The sequence below is a fragment of the Aristolochia californica genome, unplaced genomic scaffold (genome assembly GCF_029961685.1).
Source record: "Aristolochia californica isolate CCGP_79_NKW_82.1479 unplaced genomic scaffold, dmAriCali1.0.hap1 SCAF_12, whole genome shotgun sequence".
In the NCBI taxonomy this organism is placed as follows: domain Eukaryota; kingdom Viridiplantae; phylum Streptophyta; class Magnoliopsida; order Piperales; family Aristolochiaceae; genus Aristolochia; species Aristolochia californica.
The window spans coordinates 4,086,695-4,102,680 of record NW_027181793.1 but is presented as its reverse complement, the minus strand read 5'-3'; the positions used below and the strand labels follow the sequence as shown (position 1 = coordinate 4,102,680).

Here is a 15,986-nt window from a genome sequence, read left to right as displayed (position 1 = left end):
AAATAGCGACAGATAGTAACTGGGAATTCCATGTAGACATGATTTTATAAGCACAAATTTACCTACTTTTGAAGAAATTCCCCCCTCCAGGAAGCTAGACGACCCTCCTAACGTTCAATTACTGGATGGCAGGAGCATTCGAAGGCATGCTAGAGGGCAAATGGAGACCCAAATAGGTGCTAGGAGGAGTAGTAATTTTGCACCCGAGATAGCTAGCCATTGAGTTCAGGAAGTTTTGGTCAACATTGAAGCCGATGATGGAGGATTTTGTCTAATTGACTTTTTTACTAGAGGAAATTTCGAATAGGTTAAACAAGGCTTTAATGTGTGAGACTTGGGCCATCGTGCCTTCACCGAAGAAAATAGTATCATCGAAGTACTAGAGAAAGGCATCTTGAGCAGGGTCAGCAGAGATAGCACTGAGCCAACCGGTGCATTTGGCAAGGCGGACCATTGCTGACAAATGCTCACCAATGAGGGTGAATAGGAGTGGAGAGAGAGGGTCCCCTAGGTGGATACCCCTTGTCCCGTTAAAAGACCCGCAAGATTTGCTGTTAACCAAGAGCAAATAGGACGCATTTGCGATACAACTTCTCATCCAAAATCTCCAGCGGGTGCCAAAACCCATTTGGTCAAAAAGATGGTCAATAAGCTTCTAGTTGACATGGTCAAAGGCTTTTTCAAAGTCAAGATTCAAGATAATTATAAGCAGGTTGCATTTTTTGAAAGAGTCAAGCAGTTTAGGAGCAGCCATTGCCGAGTCAAGAATATTTCAGCCTCTGATGAAGGCACTTTGGCAAGGGTTTATTATTTGAGGGGAGTGAGATCCTCCTCCGAGTAGTAGAGGGTACCATGGTAGTACTTGCAAAAGTTCCAGGCTAACTTCTTCGTCTCCTCAAATTCATGTGCGGAGTATTTGTGCGCCTGAGTTTCGAGGTGCTTGATGAAATTATCAGCACGCTCTCTGTGAGAGAGCAGTGGGAGCCCGTCAAGATAATCGGGCCTTGGAACGGAGGGAGTGGAAGGGTGGTTCTTGGATGCACAGGATTCAGCTAGGGCAATGTCTTTACCCTTGTTCTTCTTTCTGCACTGAGAGTAAGAGAATTCAAAGGGGGGTGGTGGAAGGTTTGTTTGAGGATTCTGCATTGGAGATCTCCATCAGGGTATTGGATTTGGGCTTCATTATTGCTAGAGGTGTTGGGCAAAGAATGAGGGAGAAGTGTTTATTTAAACAGGAGGGCAGTCGGTTATTTGACCGGGAGGAGTAATTGTGCCACTCCATGAATTTTGGATTTGGGGAGGGGGCGTCTGGATTCTCGAGATCGCTCCAGATCATAGAGTCCCATCGATCCCCCATCTCTAGAAATGGACCTAGGGACCTAGGGAATCAGAGAGCAATTCGTCAGATTCTGACATGTTATTAGCTCGAGGTTAACTGATGGCAGTGAAAAATTTACCGTTTGAGGGCAAAGGTGGAAGGCCTGGGGATTGCCATGTGTCGATACTGTAGGGATTTTCTGGGGAACCGGGTTTTAGGTGGCTCGGTGTGGCAGAAAGTAGGGGAAGGATACGACAAGGGATTAAGTCTAGAAGATCGGCAGAAAATCTAGAGTATGGAAGGTTTAGGTTGAAGGGCAAGCCGAGAGAGACCACCGATACAGAAGTAGAAGAGGAAGAAAGCTTCACTTAGAATCTTGTCACGACGTTGATGAATGCCTTACACAGAGGAGTAACCACAAACAACACACTTAAGCTCCGTGGCTTGCTTGGCAAAAGGGAGGTGGTGGTCCTCATTGATAGTGGTGCCTCCCATAACTGCATGAGCTCATCACTGGTCCAAGAGTTGGAACCTCCCAGTTGTGTGCAACAGCAATTTGAGAGTTACAGTATCTGATGGGAATTGTATCCAAGGAGGACTATGCCCTGACCTCGAGCTAGAAATTCAGGGACTGAAAATCAAGCAACACTTCCATCTTTTTGCCATGGAGAGTATCGAAGTGGTCTTGGGGGTGGCATGGCTAAGATTGCTGGGTGACATCTGTCTGAATTGGAGGAATCTTTCAATGACATTTGAAATCGATGGGAAAATGATAAAATTTCAGCGAGAGCCTCCCCTAGTCAAGGTAGAGGTGTCTCTAAAAGTGATGACCAGAATTCTGGAATATGAGGTTTAGGGCTGCCTATTAGAGTACACTTTGATTCGGGAGGTAGAAGCAGCCATCACAGAGGAGGTTTCCAGAGGTTGATGGACTGATCATTGAGGTCCAGCAAATGTTTGAAACCCAGAAAGGGCTACCACCAACACATTCATATAACCGTTCCATACCCTTAAAGGCAAGAGCAACTGCCCAACATCTGACCTTACCACCACCTATTGTATCAAAAGAATGAAATAGAAAAGATCGTGAGGGAAATGTTGTCAGCTGGGATTATAAGGCCTAGTAGCGGCCTATTTTCACTCTAGTGCTATTGGTTAACAAAAGAGATGGGGGATGGTGTTTTTATGTTGATTACAGGGGACTTAAAAAAATTAAAATACCCGACAAATTCCTTATCCCTACCATAGAGGAGCTCTTGGATGAATTAGGGTGCGCCCGGGTGTTTACTAAGTTGGACCTGAAATGAGGATATCACCAAATTAGGGTGAAGGGAGAGGACATGCCAAAGGCAGCCCTCCAAATTCTTGAAGGGCATTTTATGTTTTTGGTAATGCCATTTGGGCTCACTAATACCCCCTCAACGTTACGAGCCTTAATGGATCGGATTTTTCAGCCACATCTGCGTAAGTTTGTACTAGTTTTCTTTTATGATATTCTGATTTACATTTCAGATAATGTGGCTCACTTAGTTCATTTGAGGATAACTCTCCAAATACTAGGAGAAAATCACCTAGTTGTTAACCTAAAGAAGTGCTCTTTCTGCAAGCAATAGTTAGAATACCTGGGACGTTTAATTTCAACAATCTAGGTTGAACCTTCCAAAGTAGAGGGCATGTTCAAGTGGAAATCTCCTCAGGATGTCAAAGGGCTCAGGAGATTCCTTGGGTTTACTGGTTATTACCGCCAGTTTGTGGAAGGGTATGGTAAGATTGGTAAACCCCTCACGAGGTTACACAAGAAGGAAGCCTTCCTCTGGGATGAGGAGGCTCAGACAACATTTGAGAAGTTGAAATGGACAATGAGCACTGCGCCTGATTTAGCAATGCCAGATTTCTCTAAACTATTCATTGTATAAACCAACGCTTTCGGAAAGAGAATTGTGGAAGTACTCATGCAAGAAGGGAGACCTTCACTTATCTAAGCCAAGCATTATTAGAGAAAGGCCGATTAAAATTAGTCCAAGAAAGGGAGCTAATGGCCATTGTCCGTAGCAGTCCAAAAATGGACGCACTATCTTATGGGGAGACCCTTTATTATCAGGACTGACCTAAAAAGTCTGCATTTCCTAATGGACCCACGATTAATGGGAGAAGAGCAGCAAAGGTGGGTGACGAAGCTAAAATACTGTACAAGCCTGGTAATGAGAACAGGGTGGGTGATGCACTCTCAAGGAAGGAGGAATCCATGGAGATTTCTGATCTCCTTTGTGTGTTTCACGGGGGTAGAAGAGTTAGAACAAGAGATACAGAAGGATGACGGGCTTAGAAAAATTCAACAGGAATTGCTGGTGGACAGCTCCAGCCATCCTCGTTACAACATATTAAAGGGCTGTTGATGTTCAAGAATTGCCTAGTGCTGCCCCTACAACGGTTTGCAGTCCACAACTACTCAAGGAGTTCCATTCAATCCCTTCTGGAGGCCACACTCGTACATATAAGGAAATCGCCAATGTGGTACATTGGATAGGTCTTAAAAGTGATGTGCAAAGATTTGTGGAAGCTTGTGAAATCTGCCAACGAAATAAAACAATGCCCTCCAACGGGGTTGCTCCAACCACTTTCTATCCCTAACCATGTTTGGGAGGACATTTCATTTCATAGGTGGACTCCCCAAAATTCATGGCTTCGACACAATTCTGGTGGTGTTTGACCTATTGACTAAGTACAACCATTTCCTACTCGGCCATCCGTACACAGCAAAGCAAGTACCTGAATTGTTTGTCCAGGAAATCATCTGGTTACATGGGTTTCCACTCTTAATTGTGTCAGATAGAGATCAGGTCTTTGTTAGCTATTTCTGAAAAAAAAAAAAAAACTTTTCAAGCAATCAGGTACTTGACTCCAAATGAGCTTTGCCTGTTATCCACAAACAGTAGTGAACCGATGTTTGCCAGCCTATCTTCATTGCTTTGTGGGAGAACATCCTAAGCACTGGCCCAAAAGGATGCCTTGGGCTGCATTTTGGTACAATACCACTTATCACGAGCAGCGGGGATGACCCCTTTCAAAGCTCTATACGGCAGGGACCCACCTTCCCTTTCAAGGTACTCTGATTCCACATATCCGGTGGATGAGGTCAATCAGCAGCTACAAGACAGATCAAATTCTGCTAGAACATAATGTCAATTTAGACAAGGCCCAATAAAAAATGAAGACCTATGCTGATGGCAAATACAGAGAGGTTTAATTTTAGGAGGGTGATTTAGTTTTGTTAAGTTGGGTCCAAGGCCCATCCCAAAATGACTAGCCAACTTAGGAAACCTCTTTTCCAACTAATAAACTCAAGATCTTTGTACTCGCTAATCCATATGGGACTATTCCTTAACGCTCCCCCTCACATGTAGGCCATTTTTGTGGCTCTACAAGTGGATAATTTTTAGGTGTAGGCCTTCTTTTGTGGCTCTACAAGTGGATAGTTTAGGTGTAGGCCCACTTTTGTGGCTCTACAAGTAGATAGTTTTAGGTGTAAACCCTCTCTGTGGCTCTATAAGTGGATAGTTTTAGGTGTAGGCTCACATATGAGTGTACCTACTCTGATAGCATGGCCCATCCCAAAATGATTAGCTAACTTAAGAAACCTCTTTCCCAACTAATAAACTCAAGATCTTTGTACTCACTAATCCACGTGGGACTATTTCTTAATAAGTTTATCTTAAACTCCAGCCTTATTGCCTGAAGTCCTTAGCCATTAATCGAATGAAAATCTCAGTCCTCGATTATATGGACCCTATAAAGTGCCTGCGAAGATTGGGGAAGTACCCTACCAGCATATTCCAGAATTCACCTTGTCTTCTATGTGAGCCAGCTAAAAAAGTGAGCAGGTATTTCAGTTTCCTGCTTGCCATTGTTTGCGTGTTTAACGGATGACTTGGTCCTCTCTGTGCAGTCTGTGAGGATCCTCAATACTCGACAACTTTGTGATGGGAATGTTGAGGTATTAATCAAATGGATGGACATTCTAGATTTTGAAGCAACATAGGACCTTTTGACAGTATCCAATCCCAACTTCCTTCCCTTCCACCTTGAGGGCAAGGTGGAGCTGAAAGAGGAAAAGTCATTGGAGGAAGTGGGAAAGGGATCCAGGAGCCCATTGAGGAAGCTCCACTTGGCAACACCTGTACTGGCCTTTAGGGACGGTTACAAATTGGGAATGGAGGATTAAGGGACGTGTGGGGCGGAGCAGTAGAGAAGATGTGGACAATTTAGGAGGCTCTGGACCCTCGAAGTCTAGTAAGGTTCTGGAATTGGAAGGTTGCTGTGAGAAGACAGTTTACCAGAGATCTGAATCTGGTGAGTCTCCTGAAATTTCGCCCTGGTTTCCAACAGAAACCGAGTAGCCAAAATACCTAAACCACTCTCCTCAATTACATTGACTTCCTAAAGATAAATAGCTGAACTCAAAGACACATGACTGTCCTTAAGGAGAGGGAAACCTAGTCACCAAAATACCGACTACCCGTGAGGTAATTTAAAATATTATCTGTCAATACAGCATTCCTTTCTCCCTTCAAGTAGTAAAACATAAATGAAGTCTGTTCCTTATGGTGCCTTCTTGCTGGAATAAATCTACTCTAGCTGGTTTGTCAAATTACTATCTTTCTTACCATGCCCAGTTGAAACTGCAAACCACATTGAAGCCATTCAAAGGAGATTTTAGTGGGTTGGTACTTCATCCAACTTCAACTACCAGATTGTTAATTGGAAGGGTGGTCTGCAAGCCAAAGTTATTGGAGGATTAGGAATAAAAAGTGTCAAAAGCATGAATATGGCTTTCTTGACTAAATGACTATGGAAGTTCAGTAGTGAAAAAAGGATAGTATATGGAGGAAAGTTATCATGAAGAAATATAAGTGTGATCGAAGGAATTGGTTTCCTCTCTCTACTTTTTCAAATCTTTTCATATTAGCTAGAGATCCCAATATTTAATAATAAATTCTCACATGAGAAACAAAGGTTATCATGATTGGGTTAATTAGGAGAGCTCTTATTGATGATGAAGCACTTGTAGCTTGTGATATTTTATTTGAAATGTATTTTATTTGTGGTTCTGGTTATGATTACATGATTGGAAGAATGATCCTAGTTCTTAACACAATTTCATTTGTGGATTTTATCTTCTAAAAAAACATATTATTGCTCTTTTGGAAATTTTTGAGAAAACAAATTTTCTGTTTTTCTTTGTTGTGCGGCAGGAGGTAAGATTATAACAGTTGATCAGTTAAGGAAGAGAGAAATGTGATTGTAGATCAAAACTAAAAATTGTATGGAAATGAGCCTTACAGCATTACACTTTTGTTCTTATTCAGTTTATTTTGTTGACAAATTTGAAATGCTTTCACATTAAAAGTTAAGTCTTCATCTATGCTCTCCCTCTTCTTTCTCTGCAATGATTGAGCAATCAACTATTGTTCCTAGGAAAAGATCAGACAGAACTTTTGGGATCTCTGCAATTGTTGCAATCTGCTGCAGTCTTTTTGAAAAGAGTGCTATACACTAACCTTTAAAAACAAACAGAAAACTGTTGGTAGTATAATTGAGACGGTCATGCATCGCATTATGATTTGGGCCCAACAAATTTCATGAGACATATGGTTCCTTTGACTCCATGGTCACATGGAGGTAAGGGTGTCAATTTTATCTGTTTGTCTGAATTTCTGTCAATTTTATTAAATGGAATGGAAATACTGTGCAGCTCTTTCTAGTCGTACAAACATTGAACCTTCTCGTGTAATATTTCCTTCACACTAAGAAAAACTTACTGGTACTAACCGGCTTCTTGTGCGGCCGGTGCGTGTTTTTAGGTCATAGCATTGAACAGTTCTCTAGCAGCTGAAGGTGAACTCTACATTGATGATGGCAAAACTTTTGATTATCAGCAAGGGGCGTACATCCATCTTCATTTCCTCTTTTCAGATGGAAGATTGAAATCATCAAATATGGCTCCAGCTTCAAGTGAAAAGCACTTTTCATCTAATTGCGTTGTTGAAAGAATCATATTGCTAGGACTGCCTGCTGGTGCTAAGGGCGCTCTGATAGAACCCATGAACCTCAAAGCCGAGGTTGAATCTGGGCCTCTTATGCTCCGGAAGGGTTCGAAACCTGCTGCCCTTGTCATTCGTAATCCTAATGTCCGAGTTTCTGACAACTGGACTATCAAGATATTTTAGTTCACTTTTTATTTATTTTTTGTGTTAATTGTTTAGCTCTCAAATATATTGCAGATCAGACCAATTTTTGTAGCTTACAGTGCAAGGTTAAATTTTCAAGCAGAAGTTTCATGCAGCTTGTTGCTGTTTCAGCCTAAAACTAACACTATTTCCACTTTCTCATTCTAGTGGTTCATCTTATTTTGCCTCTGATATAATTTTTTTTTTGTCTTAGGCTGAATGTGTTTGATTTCTTCCTATAGGTCCTGTATAAAAAGAAATGGAAAGCTAAGTAAGTTCCGCATCCCACATCTGGCAGGGCTAACTACCAAAAGTCATCCAGGCCCTTATATAACAAATTAAAAAAGAATAGTTTCAAATGGATTAATGAGAACAAAGATCTTGAGGTATCATAAGTTGGTTAGTCATTATGGTATGGGTCTTGAACCCAACTTCACATGGTATTAGAGCAAGTATTAATATGCGGATTTTTACCCAAATTATCTAACGTGACGAAGAGTTTTCAGGAATAGTTTCACATAGATTAGGTTTATTAGTTGGGAAAGATAATTCTTAAGTTGGTTAATCATTATGGGATGAATTTTGGACACAACTTCACAGCAAAATCATGTCAATCTATTTCAACTGATTTGATTAATACTTCCACCGCTTAAATCTGTTTGGCTTAGCTACCCCCCATAAGAAAATTTCGGCTACTGGAAGCTGAGCAATCCCTGAAATGAAGATCTCTCAGAACAAAATGCCCAGAAGGATAACTGGGTAGTTTCTAATTTTTATTTTGTTTGTGGTGAACTCAAGATAATTTCGTTGTTTAGAAAAATAAGAATTCAAGCCAGAGAAAGAAAGCAATAGCTAGACGAAGCAATTTTTTGCATATTAGATAAAAGAGATGCTATTTTATTTGTCAAATTCCACGAAGATGGAATTTCCTTATTTACTACAACTCGCCGAAGCATTATTTACTCATAGGAGAGAAAGCAGACAGAGAGCTCTTGTAGTTATTCCTTAGAAGCCTGAGAAATCCAGAATGGAACCGAGGGGCTCGTGGTGCCATGCTTCCACCCCATCGTTGCTCTCGTCTGGCTGTCCTTGCCCGTACTTTTCCTCACATTGGCGCTGGCACTGGCGTTGCTGGCTTTGAGAATACTGCTCGCATTCCCTTCTGCATTCCTCTAGCTGCCGTTGTTGGTTGTCACTCCCTTGCCCGTACTTTTCTTCGCACTGGCGTTGGCATTGACGCTGTTGGCCCTGCGGATATTGTTTGCATTCTTCTCTGCATTGTTCCAGCTGCCTTTGCTGGTTCTTGCTGCCTTCCTCACGTCCATACATTTGCTCACATTGACGCTGACATTGGCGTTGTTGGCTTTGTGGGTATTGCTCACATTCCCGTTTGCACTGCTCAAGCTGTCTCTCCTGGTTGTCACGGTCTTCTTCCTGCCCATATTTTTGCTCGCATTGGCGCTGGCACTGGCGTTGTTGGCTTTGTGGGTATTGCTCACATTCCCGTCTGCATTGTTCCAGTGGCTTTTGCTGGTTATCCTCTCGACCATATTTTCGTTCGCATTGGCGCTGGCACTGGCGTTGTTGGCTTTGTGAGTATTTCTCACATTCCCGTTTGCATTGCTCGGGCTGTCTCTGCTGGTTGTCACCGCCTTCTTCCTGCCCATATTTTTGCTCGCATTGGCGCTGACACTGGCGTTGTTGGCTTTGTGGGTATTGCTCACATTCCCGTTTGCACTTATCAAGCTGTCTCTCCTGGTTGTCACGGTCTTCTTCCTGCCCATATTTTTGCTCGCATTGGCGCTGGCACTGGCGTTGCTGGCTTTGTGAGTATTTCTCACATTCCCGTTTGCATTGCTCGAGCTGTCTCTGCTGGTTGTCACCGCCTTCTTGCTGCCCATATTTTTGCTCGCATTGGCGCTGACACTGGCGTTGTTGGCTTTGTGGGTATTGCTCACATTCCCGTTTGCACTGCTCAAGCTGTCTCTCCTGGTTGTCACGGTCTTCTTCCTGCCCATATTTTTGTTCGCATTGGCGCTGGCACTGGCGTTGTTGGCTTTGTGAGTATTTCTCACATTCCCGTTTGCATTGCTCGAGCTGTCTCTGCTGGTTGTCACCGCCTTCTTCCTGCCCATATTTTTGCTCGCATTGGCGCTGACACTGGCGTTGTTGGCTTTGTGGGTGTTGCTCACATTCCCGTTTGCACTGCTCAAGCTGTCTCTCCTGGTTGTCACGGTCTTCTTCCTGCCCATATTTTTGTTCGCATTGGCGCTGGCACTGGCGTTGTTGGCTTTGTGAGTATTTCTCACATTCCCGTTTGCATTGCTCGAGCTGTCTCTGCTGGTTGTCACCGCCTTCTTCCTGCCCATATTTTTGCTCGCATTGGCGCTGACACTGGCGTTGTTGGCTTTGTGGGTATTTCTCACATTCCCGTTTGCATTGCTCGAGCTGTCTCTGCTGGTTGTCACCGCCTTCTTCCTGCCCATATTTTTGCTCGCATTGGCGCTGGCACTGGCGTTGTTGGCTTTGTGAATATTTCTCACATTCCCGTCTGCATTGTTCCAGTTGCTTTTGCTGGTTATCCTCTCGGCCATATTTTTGCTCGCATTGGCGCTGGCACTGGCGTTGTTGGCTTTGTGGATACTGTTGACAGTCCCGCTTGCATTGTTCAAGTTGCCTTTGCTGGTTATCCTCCTGGCCGTACTTTTGCTCACATTGGCGCCGGCACTGGGGTTGCTGGCTTTGTGGATACTGCTGACATTCCTGTTTGCATTGTTCCAGTTGCCTTTGCTGGTTATCCTCCTGGCCGTACTTTTGCTCACATTGGCGCCGGCACTGGGGTTGCTGGCTTTGTGGATACTGCTGACATTCCTGTTTGCATTGTTCCAGTTGCTTTTGCTGGTTATCCTCCTGGCCGTACTTTTGCTCGCAATGGCGCTGGCACAGATACTGTTGGCTTTGGGGATACTGTTTGCACACTTGCTTGCATTGCTCTAGCTCTCTTTGCTGACTGCCGCGGTCATCTTCCAGACCGTAAATGTCCTCGCACTGTTGCCGGCATTCCCGTTGTTCTTCCTTGCCTTGCATGTAACGACACTCCACCATGCATTTCTGAAGTTGTTCCAGGGTGCCGATGCGGAGGACCAGGTCCTCCAGGCCGCCGCCGCCGCCGCCGCCGCCGGCAGGGTACTCCTCCATGCAAGCTTGCTCGCACTGCCTCCGCTCCCCGCCCTTCTGTTCACTTTCACACCGCCTCTGACATTGCTGGTACCGAGGATCGTCTCTTGAATAAGAGACAGCCAAGGACGCCGAAAGGAGGACGACGGAGAAAATTAGGAAGAGAGGAAGGAGTCTCGCCATTGGTATTATGGTATGGCTGAGAGAGATGGTGTTATGGTGTAGTGAAGGGAGGATGGCTCAGGGGCTGAATTTATAGGGAAAGAAAGGGCGGCAATGGAAGGGACGTGGCGACTAGGTTGCTGCATGTATATCAACGTGGTGAGGCTGCAGCTGATTTTTGTTTACAAGCGACGACGCGCCGCATCCAGACAAAGAGTGGCTGGTTAAAGACTTAGCGATACAAACAAAACGGTAAGCGAGCTGGATGTTAACAAGGACGCGTTAAAATCTGCTGAAATGCAATAAGGGTGCATAATAAAATTTTGTCATATAATAAAAAATACGTCAGAAGATCACAAAGATGTTGAGGGTATTTTTGAAAATAAATTTAGTAAAGTTAAAATTAAAATTTGGTGACACTAAATTGAATTTGACAGAGTTAAATTCAAAATAACCAACTTCAGAATGGGTATTTTTATTAAAATTTTGTATTTTTATTAAAATAGAATTTTGCATTACTAGATTCAATTTAATTTTTCCCAAGTTAAATTTAATGCCACCAAATTTCATTTTTTGCTCCACCAAGTTCATTTTCAGAGTTTATATAAGAATCTCTTATAGTTGTTATATTGTTACACCTCATTGTGTTGTAGCACATTTGAGCCCCAAGGTTGTACCGTGCCAACATAGAATGTGGGTCCACTTCCCCTCTTTGATCACATGGTATGTACATTTTCTAGTGTTTGACAACACAGATTTATGAAGAAAAGAAAATGTTAAGTTGTGGAGCCATGTGGATCGACATTCGCGGTAAGATCATCATGGAGATTGGAAGGGGGGCTAGGAGCCCCCCTCCCAGGGGTGTGGGGGCGGAGACCTTGCGAGGTCCACGATATATTAACTACTGTTTTATTAAAGGCAGTTTGAAAATTTTACTCTTGTAAAGCGGTTGCGCTAGTTTTCTCTTTATATTGAGGTAAGGGGTGGGGGGTGCTGGGGTGTGTTATCGTCTGAGGAGCTTCAGTTGCGGCTGAAAGAGGTTAGAATAAAACAACACCCATAAGTGAGTGCAAGCGATGAAGATAGACATAGTCTCACCTTGAGGCAAATCTGTATAATTCTTGGTGTTTTTCTGTACTTGTTTTTTTTCCTTCTTCTGCATTTATTGTTATTTCTCTCGTTAGTTTGGAATTAGGACATCTAATTCCTAACAAAAAATATGTGAGAAAGTTACTTTCTCTCTAAAAGTTTCAATCACGATAGCGTATTCCCACCTTTTAGGGTATGCCAATGTTAAGATCATAAATATGTTGACCTTTCACATGGATGTATTCACTTTCATAACATGGAAAGATGTATTCTAGTTAGAAGATAGTCTAAAGGAGTTTAGGCATGTTGAAATTAGTGTTATAAAATTTGCATTAAACTACGGGTTCAATTAGACCTAATCATGCACCTTTGCTCTATATAATTATCATAAGCCTATAACTTAGGTTAAATTTTGCTTGACCACATTATTGGTAGTTCAACCATTGAATCGTTTGATCTAACAAGATTAATAGGGTCTCAATGGAATTTTTCTATTTGAGAAGATAGATGTGAAGGGGAAATCATTCCCTTCCTCTCTTTTACCACTTAAGGGATGAGCCCTTGTCCACCCTACCATCAACAAAAAGAAGGGTGATGGATCATCCCTACTCAACAACAAAAATGGTAGAAGGATGGAGGGCGCTACCACACACCATTTACAACAGAGTGATGGGGGAGTGGTCCCTCCGCCTCTCCACTATTTTTTTATGATGGGGTTTCTTCACAATTTATACCTTCATTTTGGTTATATCCTTTGGCAACTACCTAACTTTGTTTTTCACATCTTTATTTTCTTCATCGACTTTGTTTCTAAAGACCCATTTGGTTCCAATTACTTGTTGATTTTGGGGTATAGGTACTAGAGTCCAAAGTTGATTTCTTTGAAATTAATTAAGTCTCTTGCATAGCCATGATAAAAAAATCATATTTTTTTTTGCCTCAACAAAACACTTAGGCTCTATTTGAGAAATAAATGCACTATTTGCCATGAATTTATGAGTTGTCCTTCTAGTAGCAATTTTCCTTTTGGGGCCACCAATTATGTGATCTAGAGGTTGATCAACCATGGACCTATAGTTTTTTGGCATGGTAGGAGGTTCCTCTTGGTTATCTATGTCTTTTGGGTTCTCTTTAAGATTTTCTGTTTTGAGGTTGGGAAACTGGTGATGGATTAAGAAGGGCTTCCTCTTCATCATCGGAAATTTGAGTTGGCATTGTACTTGATGGGTTCGACTCGTAAATTTCAACATATACCGACTCCATGATTCTTATAGACGTTTTATTGTAAATTCGGTAGGCATTGCTATGAGATTAATAACATAGGAATATTCCTATATCAACCCTAGAGTCAAACTTCCCTGGTTTCTCCTTTGGCTCTGTTAATACTTATACTTTGCATTCAAAGGTTGAAAAATAGGTTATGCAGGGAAGGGTACCTTATAAAACTCATAATGCTACCTCGGTTCACAATATCGCAAGCTATATTTATAGCTTTGATACAAAATCTCTAAGGTAAGTTATATGCATGTAACATGGCTCTTGCCATTTAAATTAAGGTCCTATTCTTTCTCTCAATAACACAATTTTGTTGAGGAGTTTGAGCTACAAAAGTATGCTTAATGCCATGTTGAGTACAATATTCCTCAAATGAGAATTCCAAAATTCTCCTCCATGGTCAGGCCTAATTGTTACAATGTGGGACACACCATGGTGCACGAGCTAGCCTCCTCCCTTATGTCCATGTTATTGAAGAAGAGTTCTAGTTCAACTTATATTAAACCTCTAGTAGATTGTGTTATCTTTTCATGATAGATTTGCCTTAGAGAGTTAAAGTTGGAATGTAAGTAGGAGATTGAAAAGTTAATTGTATAAGGACTCTATCACTTCCTCTACTATAAATAGAGGTATTGTAATTCAGAATTAATCAAGTTACACAATTCATTGTTGAGTAAATCTCTCTCTCTCTCTCTCTCTCTCTCTCTCTTTGCTTGGTGCACATCTCTCTTTTCCACTTCTTTTCTCTCTAACTGAGAGCTCTTCTTCCTTTTTTTCTTTTTCTTTCTCCTTTTTCTTGCTCGAAATATTGGAAAAGGGATCCTAAATTCAACATGGTATCAGATCATTAAATTTAGGATCCCACGTCAAAAGGAATACTCTAAAGAAGATATGATCAATACCACTCAAAGAAGGCTCTTCATTTATTTATTACTTCATGTTACTGGTTTTCGAATTTAGAAGATGATTTAAAGATGAGTATGTGAATTTTTTCATCTTATGATATTGTGGATATGCATGCCTCTCCATCTAGAAGAAGCTATCAAAACAGTTTTGTCTGTTTGGAAATTCTGTTAACCGAGACCAGTCCCTGATCAGATTGTTGAAAAACAAATCGTGGGAACTAGAGTACCCTTATATAGAAGATTGTTATAGAGTCTCTTATGAGTGGTATTAAGAAAAGAAATCATTATAATGATTTAGCATCAATGCTAAAGTTCTCCTCCATACATCGAGTTGTTTAAAAAATACTACTTGGTGTTATTGTTAGAAATGTTTTGAAGAAAGACCTATCATGGTCGAAGAGAATATGAATATCAAAGGTGATATACTGAGAATTACCCCTATACCCTTACATGGGGTATCAAATTTTATAAGTTGGTCCACATCAGTTCGGAGGTTTCTTATAACTAAGGAGCTACTTGGTCGCTTCACCACCCGAGGACCACCTATTGATGAAGAAGATATTTTTTATAACAAATGGTTAAAAACTGATACCTTGGTGAATAGTTGGCTAATCAACAACATGGAAGAACATGTCTCCAACAATGTCATTCATCTTGACACTGCTAAACAAATTTGGGAGACATGTGCTAAGTTGTACTCTTGCCCGGATACTCTACATAGACCATATGATATTATCCAAAGGATGTTGAATACTAAAAAAGAAGAAAATATCCATGAGTACTTGGCCCACTTTAAAGGCTTTCTTCAAGAGTGGAGGTTAGCTCAGCCTTCAACCACAAATATTTCTTTCCAAGACAAGTAGAAGGAAGCCTTAATTATTGCTCTTTGCCTTGCAAATATTAAATCACATCTTAAAATTACCATGAGTCAATTTCCGAGTGTTTCTGTTGTCCCCATGTTTGATTGATGTCCGTACAACACTACTCCGTATTCCATAAACTTCTTCCTCCATTACTGATTTATCATCTGCTATGTATTCAGATCATAGAGGAACATCATCTGACCGCGGTCGAAGCTGAGCCAATGGTTATAGAGGAGGCCGAGGAAGAGGTGGAAGGACTAGCTTCAACAGAGCATATGGGAAAGAATGTACTCATAGTAAGAAATTTGGCCACATTGTAGATCAATGCTATTACAAGGCATGCAGTTATTTTGGACAATATGGACAGTCAGAATTGACAAAGGCTATGTTGAGGACTCCATAGCCCACTAAGTCACCTAAAGGAGGCAGCAATGACTCACTGAGTTAATTACTTTTAATTTCATATTTTAATTTGCTTTTGAGTATAGTTTTTCATTAAATATGTAAGGAGCCAAGTCGTAGGGGCAGAATTGTCAATTTTAAGCCCCAAACTCTAATAACGTCAAAGCCTATTTAGAGGGTAGTGGAACAAAAGGGAGGCAATCATTGAATTAGGTTAAATAGGGTTTGGAGTTCTCCTTGACGAGCTCTAGGGTTTTGGAGGTCTTCTTGACGAGCTCTTGGTATAGTCTCTCTTTTGATTTTGGGTTTATTCTTTCCCTTTTGAATTTTGTGTTGCATTGATCTTACCGAAGCTAAGGGGGGAAGGTTTGTTCCCTGTTTACGAGTTCAATCAGAGGCTATAGCCTCCCCTACGTCTACAACAGAAAGTTGAGGGCTTCTCTCCCTCATTCCGAGCAAGGATAGGGGCTCTCCAGCCCCAAACTGAGTACAACCTCTAAGAGAGGTGCGTCAACCTCTAATCCAGCAAAGAGTAGGATTAGGGATACCTAATCTCACAACTGTGAGT

At 41.7% G+C, this 15,986-nt stretch overlaps 1 protein-coding gene across 1 annotated transcript in view; it reads left to right on the top strand.

The window, feature by feature from the left end:
- LOC137945910 (probable glucan 1,3-alpha-glucosidase) overlaps nt 1-7,758 on the top strand; it is a 76,734-nt gene extending 68,976 nt beyond the window's left edge. The window contains exon 6 of the mRNA XM_068791999.1: nt 7,180-7,758. Coding sequence (XP_068648100.1) covers nt 7,180-7,545 — 366 coding nt within the window. The 3' untranslated portion in view covers nt 7,546-7,758. The remainder of the gene's footprint in view (nt 1-7,179) is intronic.
- Nucleotides 7,759-15,986: the final 8,228 nt, after the last annotated feature.